The sequence below is a fragment of the Phocoena phocoena genome, chromosome 3 (assembly GCF_963924675.1).
Source record: "Phocoena phocoena chromosome 3, mPhoPho1.1, whole genome shotgun sequence".
Taxonomy (NCBI): domain Eukaryota; kingdom Metazoa; phylum Chordata; class Mammalia; order Artiodactyla; family Phocoenidae; genus Phocoena; species Phocoena phocoena.
In genome coordinates, this window is record NC_089221.1 from 47866253 (window position 1) to 47879908 (window position 13656).

The window sequence follows — 13656 nt, forward strand, 5'->3', positions numbered from 1 at the left end:
TACAAATGAACTTATTACAAAACAGAAACAGACTCACAGACTTAGAGAATGAACTTATGGTTACCAGAGGGGAAGGTTGGGAGGAGGGGATAGATACAGAGTTTGGGATTGACATGTACACACTGCTGTATTTAAAATAGATAACCAACAAGGATCTACTGTACAGCACAGGGAACTCTGCTCAGTATTCTGTAATAACCTAAATGGGAAAAAGAATAGATACATGTATAACTGAATCACTTTGATGTTCACCTGAAACTAACACAACATTGTTAATCAACTATACTCCAATAAAAAATTAAAATTTTTAAAAATTGGAATTCGGTTTTTTTTAAGTTCCAAGTTCTTTTGTTTCTAAATTCTACCATAAAACATTATGAAAATGGAAAATGAGAAGAAAATCTAAGAAGTGGTTTTTAATCCTGTCTTTAGAATTTGTCTTTTACCAGTCGCATAATGGCATTAAGTGGCTATAATGAGAATCTACTCAATTAGTCTTTATGCATCTTAAATAACAGCAAGTAGTCATCATTAGGCATGATATTCACAAGGACATAGGCCCCCCAATTCTCCTTGGTGGAAAACAAAATACCAAGAAGACCCAGTGGTCTCAAAGCACAGTACTAGGTCTAATCCCTTCATCTGTTCTCAATATTGGTCTCTCTGAGAACAAACTCACTCTTATGTACGTGATTTATAATTGCTCCATTTTGCTTCTTATTATGAGAAATCCTATGAAATCTTAAAATCGACGTATTGTGCTGAGAGATCAGGTACATTATTCACATATTGCTGATACGTTATTTTGTTAGGATACTATGGCTGCATCCCTACTTTCCGACAAGAAAATAAGACAGTAGAAAGGGAAGAGACAGGGAAGGAGGAATGGGAAGGCTGGGAAGGCGAAGACTGCTAAGCCCACAACACTCAAAACCAAGAGGATGCTAATTCCTACAAATTTACATAACAGAGTATGATACCCACACAGTGATTTGGTCACTAAAGCAAACTTTTGGACAAGAAAACAATAATACTTATTGAACAATCACAACATCAACAGAAAAATCTGATTTCCAAGAAGAAAGGAACAATATCAGAAAAGCCTATACCAACAATATTTATTTCTTTTTCCTTTTTACCATGTTTCTTTGACAGTTTAAATTCTGAAATATAAATCTATGTGAGAAGTAGCAACAAGTTTTAGAGAACAGTAGTTACTATATTTTACATGTCACAGATAACAAATAGTCCTACAAAAACCTGTTCCTTCTATAAAAAGAAATAAGATTTCTATATGAAAACATCTCTCTCACACTTGACTATTCATGAAGTCATATCCAGAGTAGTAGATTTACTCATAAAGAGTAAATGTCAAATTTACATTCTTTACCAATAAAGTCATACTTTTTTGTACAGAAATGACATAGAACATATTATTCCTCCCTAAGAAATAAAAACTACTGGTCCTTGTTTAGGTTTCATAACAGAGCTTAACGATTTTCTTTTCCTCCTTTATAGAGCAGGACTCCAACTAGGCAAGCATCCCATCTGTTTTTATTTCAAAAAAGCTATGGAAATTGGGCTAATGGAAGTCTCAAGATAGTGAAAAATGAAATGATTCCATATCAGTAGTGAAGATATACGGTCATTATATTCCAACTTACCTAATACACTGACAAAGGCATCAAAAAGGTGAAACGTAAGCAAAGGCTCTTTCAAGTGACCATAGTAATCAGCTATAGTTTTAAAGACATCTTTTTCAAATCCTAAATACATAGGCTGCTTCAAATCCGAACAATTAGGCCCTGTTAAAAAAGGGAAAGAGAAAGAAAGGGAAACATTAATGGGGCAATCATCTCTAAGTATTAGTCTCTGTGCATAGGTGTGGTGTGTACAGATACTTAAGATCAGAAAAGTTTTCAAGGAGAAGACTAATACTATACATTTTGCTTATATAAATATACTTTATGTCTAAATTGAAATCTATTATAAAACAATGAGGAAAATCACTGGCTTACTTCCATTTTCAAACAAACCGACTCTTTCTTTTATGACCTTCTGAAAGGCATTTTTATTAAATGTAAACAGTGATAATTCTCTTCGAAATAGTCAATATTTCTCCTAGTCTTTTTTTGCCATGCGGAATATGGGATTTTAGTTCCCCGACCAGGGGTGGAACCCACGCTCCCTGCAGCGGAAGTGCGCAGTCCTAACCACAGGACTGCCAGGGAAGTCCAGATATTTTCCTAGTCTTGACACAGTTAACCAACACAGTAATTACCTCATATATGTAACAGATAAGCTATAAAGCAATTTTTTAAAGCTTTTCATTATTTCATCATTGCTATATAATAAAATTCAAGAATCAGAGTTGAGTGAAATAATTTCTGCCTCTAAACTATTTTAGACTAATAAGAATGTATACTCTTTTTCCTAAAGATATTCTGAAAAGGAGATTTTACATTGTGTCTTAAATTCATTCTGATTATAAAACTCTCCATTGGATCACCAACCATCAAAAGATAGTTTATAAAAAATTTTAAAAAATAATTTTAAAGCTGCTCAAACAAAGACTATGGGAGACAGGATAAAATGACCTCTAAATTCCTATCGAATTCTTTGATCTAAGAGTCTACGTTTTATTTACCCAATAATGCTTTTGAGTGATTAGTGGCATTGAATGAATTTTTATTAAACAAAATTATAATAGAAAATAACACCAAAGCAGAAACAAACTGATGTTTCTGCTAAAAACAAGTTTAAAAATAAAAAAGATAGTTTATCAAGCAGAGTCATATTGCAAAGTAACTCTAAGAAACCTGGAACAACCTAGGAACCAAGAAGCCTGGAACAAGTGAGGCAGAGATCCCCTTGTTCCAAAGAGGAACAAGAAACTCTTAGCTCTCTACAGAGCTGGCAGCAAATGCCCCCAACAATCCATACACAGATGACAAGATTTACATCGCCAAGTGGAGCAAAGAATTGGATCTGCCCATGCCTGAGGGAAATGGTAAGTGGTCCACAAGGAGCTGCTTGGCCAGCCTTGTCTATTTCCATCATAGTGTGGAAGAAAGGGACGCAAATGGATTGGCCAGTTCTGGGCCAGCAGAACACAAGACTAACAACTGTACCGGAACAGATCTCTACTCTCAGGACAGCAGGAGAAGCCAGTAAAAACTGATAGGAAATTCTTCCTACAGAATCACTGTGACTAAAGAGAAAGTATCAAACAAAAAAGAACAGTTAAGTATTGTGGGCCTTCACATTTCAAGGCCATTGGGACATTATGGAAACAGCTTTTTGTTGGTCTCCTTTAAAATTCTCTTACCTTTTAATGTTCTAAAATTGACTAAAATAACGAAAATTATTAAATAACTATATGTGTGGTACCTCATTAACCTAGCAGCAAACATAGCCATTTTTACTTGCTTCCTCCTGTATAATATCCCAAGCTTAGTCAGTTGAAATAGTGGGATATGTCTCAGCAAGCAATACACATTGCCTTGAATTACTCCCTCCCAGGATAATATGCAGTTCATTCTAAGCAGTTGTACCCCTTTGTGAACACTTCATCATTCTTGATAAAAAGATGCAAAAATAAGCCAAAAAAAGGTTTCCCTAAAAATGCCAATGCATGGCAAGCCCTATGAGAGGAGGCCATAGTTCTAAGATCTTTTGTTTCTCTATCATGTTGAATTTCAGACTATTTTTTAATCTAGTTTTTATAAATGTTATTCCTGAAGGACTTTGGAAAAGAACTGTTTACACCCACTTTTTTTTTTTTTACATCTTTATTGGAGTATAATTGCTTTACAATGGTGTGTTAGTTTCTGCTCCATAACAAAGTGAATCAGCCATACATATACACATGTTCCCATATCTCTTCCCTCTTGCGTCTCCCTCCCTCCCACCCCCCCACCCTCCCTATCCCACTCCTCCAGGCAGTGAGCTGATGTCCCTGTGCTATGCGGCTGCTTCCCACTAGCTATCTACTTTACATTTGGTAGTGTATATACGTCCATGCCTCTCTCTCACTTTGTCACAGCTTACCCATCCCCCTCCCCATATCCTCAAGTCCATTCTCTAGTAGGTCTGTGTCTTTATTCCTGTCTTACCCTTAGGTTCTTCATGACATTTTTTTTTCTTAAATTCCACATATATGTGTTACCATACGGTATTTGCCGTTTTTTTTTTTTTTAAACATCTTTATTGGGGTATAATTGCTTTACAATGGTGTGTTAGTTTCTGCTTTATAACAAAGTGAATCAATTATACATATACATATGTTCCCATATCTCTTCCCTCTTGTGTCTCCCTCCCTCCCACCCTCCCTATCCCACCCCTCCAGGCGGTCACAAAGCACAGAGCTGATCTCCCTGTGCTATGCGGCTGCTTCCCACTAGCTATCTACCTTACATTTGGTAGTGTATATATGTCCATGCCTCTCTCTCGCTTTGTCACAGCTTACCCTTCCCCCTCCCCATATCCTCAAGTCCGTTCTCTAGTAGGTCTGTGTCTTTATTCCTGTCTTACCCCTAGGTTCTTCATGACATTTTTTTTCTTGTTTTTCTTAAATTCCATATATATGTGTTAGCATATGGTATTTGTCTTTCTCTTTCTGACTTACTTCACTCTGTATGACAGACTCTAGGTCTATCCACCTCATTACAAATAGCTCAATTTCGTTTCTTTTTATGGCTGAGTAATATTCCATTGTATATATGTGCCACATCTTCTTTATCCATTCATCTGATGATGGACACTTAGGTTGTTTCCATCTCCGGGCTATTGTAAATAGAGCTGCAATGAATATTTTGGTACATGACTCTTTTTGAATTATGGTTTTCTCAGGGTATATGCCCAGTAGTGGGATTGCTGGGTCCTACGGTAGTTCTATTTGTAGTTTTTTAAGGAACCTCCATACTGTTCTCCATAGTAGTTGTATCAATTTACATTCCCACGAACAGTGCAAGAGGGTTCCCTTTTCTCCACACCCTCTCCAGCATCTATTGTTTCTAGACTTTTTGATGATGGCCATTCTGACTGGTGTGAGGTAATATCTCATTGTAGTTTTGATTTGCATTTCTCTAATGATTAATGATGTTGAGCATTCTTTCATGTGTTTGTTGGCAGTCTGTATATCTTCTTTGGAGAAATGTCTATTTAGGTCTTCTGCCCAGTTTTGGATTGGTTTGCTTGTTTTATTGTTATTGAGCTGCATGAGCTGCTTACAAATTTTGGAGATTAATCCTTTGTCAGTTGCTTACATCCACCTTTTATTGGATTCTTGCAATCTACATGCACAAGGAAGAAAAACAGTTAACCTGGTTTTGTATTTATTTAGCATCAGTCCCTCATTCTGTGGCCCACCATGAGGATGGCCAACAACGAAAGCACCCAGGCCAATGGTCTGCAATAAATGCAGATGGGCCCAAAGGGAAGAGATGAGCGGTAACACTACAGAAAAAGAGGCACAGGGCCTTCAAAATCTCATATAATCAGCCTATCCTTTCTGTTCCCTATTAGAGGACTATAATGGGAACCTAGACTCATTAAAGATAAGAAGGATAAGGAACAGACCATGACTTTGATGAGACTCAAAGTAAATTTGGGGAGGCCAATGAGAATTTGGAAAAATTAATAATTTTATAAAACTATTCAAAAGGCTGACCTCACCCTTTGGTCACCTTTTTTCTTTGACATGTAAACAAGCACGTTTATGGATGTGCCAACCATCTGTAAAGCACTGCACTTGATAAGTGTGAGAGGTGTCCCTGTTCCCAAGAATTTCTACCTAACATAACATTAATGTGGAGAACATTACTAAGTCGATCCTCACATCTTTCCTCTCCATCGGTAATTCCAGTTATTCTAACCTTTCTGCAGAAGTTTTGTGGCATTATGTATAAATCTTGCTTGAGGGAAAATTATACTCTTCATTACATTTTGATCACCATTGAGAATTCAACATCATAACCACACCTTAATATACACTTTACAACGTATTATAGCCTAAACTTGTTATACTGGCTTCCTCTGTTCATTCCCAGTTGATCAACTTCCAAAATCCCTGGTTTTCCAAAAATTCATAAATGGGTCATTTAACCCATTTATACCTTCTATTTTGTCATTCCGGCCAAAGATATAATTTAGATTAATTTACTTCAAATGACTGAGCAACAATAAAAAGCACTCCCCCAAACTAAAAACCAAAGGACTCTACATCTCAGAAGGGTTCCAAAACATGAACCAAAAACCTATGAAAATCTTAATAGTTAAACACAGAGAACTTTGGGCTTCTCACAAACTAACATTGCTATTTATATTTAGGATGATAGTATATAATCATTTTCTACATATTACCACTGAGATCACCAGCAGTGAGCTGAACAGTTATTTTAGTTTCATTCTATAATCAAACAAAACTAACTTCAGTGAAATTAATAATTCAGAGCCTACTAACTCAAGAATGTATACACGTATCTCTGTACATGCTAGTCTTACCCAAAAGGGAAGAAAGAAACCACCTCTCTGAGGTGATCTTTGAGACTCAAAAGACCCTATAGAACAAATATCACCATTATCAGTCAGCTAAAATAACTAGAACTTTTCTCATTAAAATCACTTGTTTGGATTAAGCCATTAACCATTAGAATCCCTTCTTTGGGTTAAGCCTTCTGAAAATCCCAGAAAAATAGTAGTATTAATGAGATACCATGATAACTCATTTCTTCAGTGCCTATGATATCCAGTGAAGGAGATTTCATATGCCTATGAAAAACTTCAGAGGGGCCGCCCAGGTCCAGACCCCTCATTTTACAGCCAAATTGCTGAAACAGCCTTTTGTGTTTCTCTGCATGCATGTTCTTCTCCTTCCAAACCATGCTGAATACCAATTAGATAAGTTTTCTAAAACATTTCTCTCCAACTTAAACCAATGCCCTATAAAAAGCCAATGGGAAACAGGATCTGCTGAGTAAACTAATGAGGTAAATATAAGGCATACTTAGGAATACATGTTTTAGGAATAAAAATTTAGGTTTTAGGAATAAAAACCTATAAACTGTTAACAGGCATTTATCTATTACAATATTGCATTCAATATTACTAATTATTCTTTCCTGTGATGAAGCATTCAGAAGAAGCAGTATGGACCTTATCTGTAGTGTGATTATATCCACAAGAAAATGGAAGCACAAAACCCCTTTAAAAATGCTCTGTAACTCAGCCCTTTCACTATGTCACAAATTTATCATTAAAAGCACAGTAATCCCTGAACAATTAACTGCCTGTCTCAAAGGTCTCAAATCAATGTTCAGGGCATTGAGCAAAAAAATTTTCTAATTTAGGGGACGAATTTCTGTTAATTTCATAAAAATGGCAGGTACTTAGTACTTACAATTTGCCAAACACTTCATAGCTGACAGTACCCAGTGAGGAAGTTCTTCTGCAGAAAAAGGAAAATAAAAAGATGTTTTATTCAATTACCTATAATTCAAGGGATTATATACACACTTGGTATCATAAGAATGATACTTGCCCAAGTAATATGAAACATACCTGCTAATCACAAATCACCTGCTTATGTATCAGAACATTTAAAAGATAATTTTTCCTTAGCAGGGATGTTACAGCACGTGATTATATAAACCATAAATATAAATTTCTCTAAAGACAAGATGTACTTGTATAAGTTTTAGGGAAAAGAAGAAATCTGATAGTTTGTTCCAAATAAACACACTAACAAGCAAATCAATTATCCTAAGAATTTTAGAAAGAGAAGAAAAAACATAAAAAGCAAAAGTATGAGTCATCAAATGCATTTATGAAACCAGCTCATCAGATACCTTAAAAAAAAAAAGTTAAACTCTGTATGTCTGATGTCCAATATAAGTATCATTTTACATGTTTCAATTTTCAAAATGTTTTAAGGCAAGAAAGCTCCCTGACATATCAATATAGGTTATTAGTATTAGGACAGCCTTAAAATAATAATCACTAGCATTGCTACAAAAAAACCCAGCTGAACCATTTGGTACAGGGTCTCTTCCCCTGGCCCTGCCACAGACACCTGATGAGCGGGGCCAGCACTCATGCTTCCACTTCTCACTTTCTCCACTGTCTGTGAAACTGCAAAGACACTGGTTGGTTGACTTGCATTAGAGCTAATGAACCTGAGGCTTGTAAAGTGCTCTCTTCTTTCTGAAGAATGTACTTGATAAAATAATAGACAACTGGGCTTCCCTGGTGGCGCAGTGGTTGAGAGTCCACCTGCTGATGCAGGGGACACGGGTTCGTGCCCTGGTCTGGGAAGATCCCACATGCCGCGGAGCGGCTGGGCCCGTGAGCCATGGCCGCTGAGCCTGCGCGTCCGGAGCCTGTGCTCCGCAGCGGGAGAGAGGCCACAGCAGTGAGAGGCCCGTGTACCGCAAAAAATAAGTAAATAAATAAATAAAATAAAATAAAAGACAACTGATCGGGGCTTCCCTGGTGGTGCAGTGGTTAAGAAACCACCTGCCAATGCAGGGGACACAGGTTCGAGTCCTGGTCCGGGAAGATCCCACATGCCGCAGAGCAACTAAGCCCGTGCATCACAACTACTGAGCCTGCGCTCTAGAGCCTGCAAGCCACAACTACTGAGTCCACATGCCACAACTACTGAAGCCCACGCACCTAGAGCCCATGCTCTGCAACAAGAGAAGCCACCGCGATGAGAAGTCTGCACACCGCAATGAAGAGTAGCCCCTGCTCACCGCAACTAGAGAAAGCCGGCACGCAGCAACAAAGACCCAACACAGCCAAAAATTAAAAATTAATTAAATAAATTAAAAAAAAAAAGACAACTCATCATCCAACTGGTAGCTGAAAGTATTCATGTTTGCTGTACTCAGAGAATGTGGAAGGATTTTAGATGTACTTCAAAGGCAACAATACCCCCCTCATTCTATGTAATTTTATATGTTGATGTTAACCTGACAACTCATGAAGTCACAAATCTGTTTATTTCTGTTTCCTAATGTTCTTCATTCCTGATAGAGGGGCTGTAAAGGGGAAGTGTTTCAGGTTTCAAAGACACATTCTGCTCATGTCAGGAAACATGGCCTAGAAAAACCTCTTCCTCTCTCACTGCTCAGGCTCCTTCTAGGCCAGGTTTGTTTGCTGCCCAGGAGCATCCAGCCCTACATTTAATAATAATTTACAAAAGCCCAAAAGTACTATACCTTCTTCCCACATCCAAACGTCATTCTAGATCCAGCTAATTCCTAGGATCAAGTGTTTGAAGTAAAAGAAGAGTCCATCCAATTCTGGTCTATCCCTTATCCAGGGGAAGAAAACTTTTAAATCAGTTTGGGGATTCTGGCTCACTACAGTTACCAGGACCTTATTTTTCCTAATCAAAAACCAGGATAGGCGGCTGCTAAATGTCTTTTTTCCCAATTTGTAAACTGGCTTGAAGGAAAAAGTATAAAAACATTAAAGCACCTTCAACATCTGGAAAGATACCTTTATTTTATTTATTTATTATTTTTTTTTTTTTTGCGGTACGCGGGCCTCTCACTGCTGCGGCCTCTCCCGTTGCGGAGCACAGGCTCCAGACGCGCAGGCTCAGCGGCCACGGCTCACGGGACCAGCCGCTCCGCGGCATGTGGGATCCTCCCCGACCGGGGCACGAACCCACGTCCCCTGCATCGGCAGGTGGACTCTCAACCACTGCGCCACCAGGGAAGCCCGGAAAGCTACCTTTATTAAGAAGGAAAAAAAAATGACATAAACCAAGACTATCCCAGAAAATCTGACAGAGACACCATAATGAAAAGGTCAGTGAGAGCTCTAAAAAAAATCAGTCAGACCCCAGGACCCACGTAAAAACTGACTCAAGCTTTCTGTTAGGCATTAAACTTACTCACTTCTCAGGGATTTTCTGGGGATGATAAAGAACCACTTAATGCCCTGTGTGGCTAACACTGAACTAGCATCTGGATGGATCTTGCTGAGGCTTTCACTCCTGGGTATTCATCTTTCTATGACATTTCCTGACTCCAAACAATTAGTTTAAAGGTCTCTGGAAGTGAGCTAAGGCTATATGTAATGAGGGGGTAAACATATGTAAGGTTTAGGGAAGGGTCAAATAGAAGCTGATGGACCTGTACAGCCAATGTACTGGGTCAACCGGGAACAAAATGGCTTTTATGCACTTACTTGACTTGTCATCAAGGATAACAACTCCCTGGTTGCTCACACTATATACATTATGGATGATGAACTTGGAGTTGACAAGATTAACGTCTAAAACTTCTTCTAAGGAATCCAGGCCAAGGATTTTCTGTAAACTAAAAAAGATAAATAATGATTAAATTAGTTACTTTTTAAAAACCATTATCTGCCCAAGAACTGGCATTGTAAAAGATCGATCTTTAGAATGTGCCGTTTTCACACATTTCACCCAATCTTTGTGGGGCAAAAAGGTTAGACATTGCTTATATAAAACAAACTTAGATCATTTTGTTATTAACATAGTACTTCACTAATTTAAAAACACAACACACTGAATGTCAAGAAAATGACTTTCTAAGTAAAATATTATAATAACAAAAACTAGCTTATCCAATGATGAGAAACCACTGTGAGTACATCTTTATAAGAATAAAAAAAAAAAAACTTGCTATGACATTGTTAACTTTAATTACCTATTGTACATCAAATATCTAGGAGACCAAATTTTCCTACATGTTTCATTAAGCTTAAGATTTCAGTGTAACTAGAAAGTTTAAAGACTTTTACATCACTAATTATTAGAGAAATACAAATCAAAACTATGAGTTACCACCTCACACTGGTCAGAATGCCTATCATCAAAAAGTCTGCAAATAATAAATGCTGGAGAGGGTGTGGAGAAAAGGGAACCCTCCTACACTGTTAGTGGGAATATAAATTGGTGCAGCCACTATGGAAAACAGTCTGGAAGTTCCTTAAAAAACTGAAAATAGAGCTACCATATATGATCCAGCAATCCTACTCCTGGGCATATATCCGGAAAAGATGAAAACTCTAATTCAAAAAGATATATGCATCCCAAGGTTCACTGCAGCACTATTTACAATAGCCAGGACATGCAAGCAACCTAAGTGTCCACTGACAGATGAATGGATAAAGATATGGTACATATACACAATGGAATATTACTCAGCCATAAGAAAGAATGAATACTGCCATCAGCAGCAACATGGATGATGGACCTACAGATTATCATACTAAGTGAAGTGAGTGAGACAGAAAAAGACAAATATTATATGATATCACTTATATGTGGAATCTAAAAAAATAATACAAATCAACTTATTTACAGAACAGAAATAGACTCACAGACATAGAAACAAATTTATGGTTACCAAAGGGTAAAGGGGAGGAGGAGGGATAAATTAGGAGTATGGGATTAAGAGATACACACCACTATATATAAAACAGATAAACATCAAGGATTTAATGCATAGCACATGGAACTATATTCAATATCTTGTAATAACCTATAATGGAAAAGAATCTGAAGCTGTACACCTGAAACTAACACAATATTGTAAATCAACTATAGTTAAATTTAAAAAAACAAAAATAAAAATAATTAAATATTAGGTAATTTTGGACCAGTGGCAAAAAAAAAGAACTTTTAATGTTCTATTCTTAACTAGCATATAAATGACAATAGAAAATTCCCAGAATTCAGTTAAATTATGCTTGCTAAGGAGCACAGCTGTAAATAATGCAATCGAATTTGAGAGTTTTACACAGTTTCAGAAAATTAACTATGCAGAGAGTAGTAGTGAAGCAAAACAGAAAAAAAAAGAAAAATACTTAAAGGTCTCATTAACAGCAAATGCACATACTATGATAATGTCATAGTCTTCCATAACTCTTCTACATTGGCCTCTGTCAGCTGTCTGCGGTGGACAAGACGGCAAGCCGGCACCTCTCCAATAGCAATGCTGTGACGCTTGTACCACATCTCAGAATTCTAATTGGGGTGGGGGAGGAGAGTAAGAAAGAGAGAGAATAAGTATTTCAATAGACAGAGGTATGAGTTTATGAGAAATTTCTTTGATTTGGTTATTTTTAACTTGTTTTAAAATAATAATTTGAAACATTAACTTTCTTTGCATGGACTGCAGAGTAATAAAGTATGACTCAAAGATCAGGTCATATCATAAATGAATATTCAAGAATTGCAAAAGAGCTATGGCAATAAGCATGACATTAGCTATTTTTCCCTGTGGGAGTTCTAACTAATCAGTGAAGTAGCAGTAAAATAAAGTTTCATTAATTCAAATTAATTAACATCGAAGAATATCTATCCAAATTCACAAACTGTCCAAATTAAGTGATTGTTTAAAATAACATTAAAGTCTATTACTTTCAAGAATTCTCTGTTTTTTATAAGGAAAGATCAAATAAGTACAATGTTAGATAGCAGGTCCCAGATCTTAGGCATCTGAAGAAGGCAGGAAAAAAAAGAGCTCCAGAAGGACAGCTGGAGATGGCCGGGAAGAAAAACTAAAGACCAGAGAGGTTAAGTAATTTGCTCAGTCACATAGCTTTAGCACTTCAACATTCTTAGCATCTCCCTTCTCACATTTAGGCTACTAGACAGAAATCTTAAAACTTCCTTTTGGTAATGACAGTGAGGAACTATGAACTTTTAAAGGCAAAACATATTAGAAATCACCTACAAAGGACTTTTATAATAGTTTTTTGCAGAAGTGTCATTATAGAAAAATCTTATTAATTGGAAAAAGTGAACTGGACAGTTGTTTTTTGATGTGGTTTTTAGTTTCGTTTTTGGAGAATTACTGAACTACAAAAGAAACTTGAAGGTCACATGGATTTGTGACTTTTTTTTTAAAAGTATCCAAATTAGGTGTTCTCTTTTAAAGGCAGGAATATGAGTTGTTGCATTTGCCTAGCAAATTCACTTCTAAAAGTTATCTTAAAGAAATACTCAACTATTTATCTGTAAAGATACTGTTCATTGCATTGTTTACACACATACTGAAAAAGCTGAAAACATGGTACATATCTAACAGTAAAGAACTGGATAAATAAACCATAATCCTTTATAGACATGATGCAGATATTAAAAATGATGTTGAATGTTGAATAACATGAAAAAATGGACACAATACACTGTCGTAAGTGAAGAATATAGGCTACCAAAACAGCACAGCACGATCTCATTTTGTTGTTAAAAACATGCGTGGAAAAAATAAAACACAACAAAAATGTTAATATTAATTCTCTCTGGATGATATTATGAGTAATTTTTTTTTCTTTTGTCTCTACCTATGAACAATTCTGTTAATAACAGCAATAGCAGTTAACAGTTTCTGAAAACCTGTGTGTCAGGCACCCTCTATACACTTTATAGATAGGAAGTCACTTGATTCTCATAACGACCTTACCCCAGGGGGGTGTTTTCATCCCACTTTCACCAAAAAGAAAACTGAGACACAGACACAGTGAATAAAACAGAGAAACAAGATCACACAGCTAGTAAATGAAGGAGCCAAGATTCAAATCCAGCAGTCTGTCTCCAGAGCTCACACTTGTCCTCTCCACATTACACTGCCCCTCAGCAAACACAACAAATCATTCTATTTGCCTCAC

The 13656-nt window shown here is 36.7% G+C and overlaps 1 protein-coding gene across 2 annotated transcripts in view; it reads right to left on the bottom strand.

Annotated features, from left to right (window-relative positions):
- Positions 1-13656, bottom strand: part of DEPDC1B (DEP domain containing 1B) — a 96926-nt gene that overhangs the window by 32940 nt on the left and 50330 nt on the right. For both annotated transcript variants that reach the window (XM_065874085.1, XM_065874084.1), the window contains exons 4-7: positions 11883-12010; positions 10201-10331; positions 7400-7447; positions 1665-1805 (exon numbers count right to left, since the gene is read on the bottom strand). In XM_065874085.1, the coding sequence (XP_065730157.1) occupies positions 1665-1805; positions 7400-7447; positions 10201-10331; positions 11883-12010 (448 nt within the window). The remainder of the gene's footprint in view (positions 1-1664; positions 1806-7399; positions 7448-10200; positions 10332-11882; positions 12011-13656) is intronic.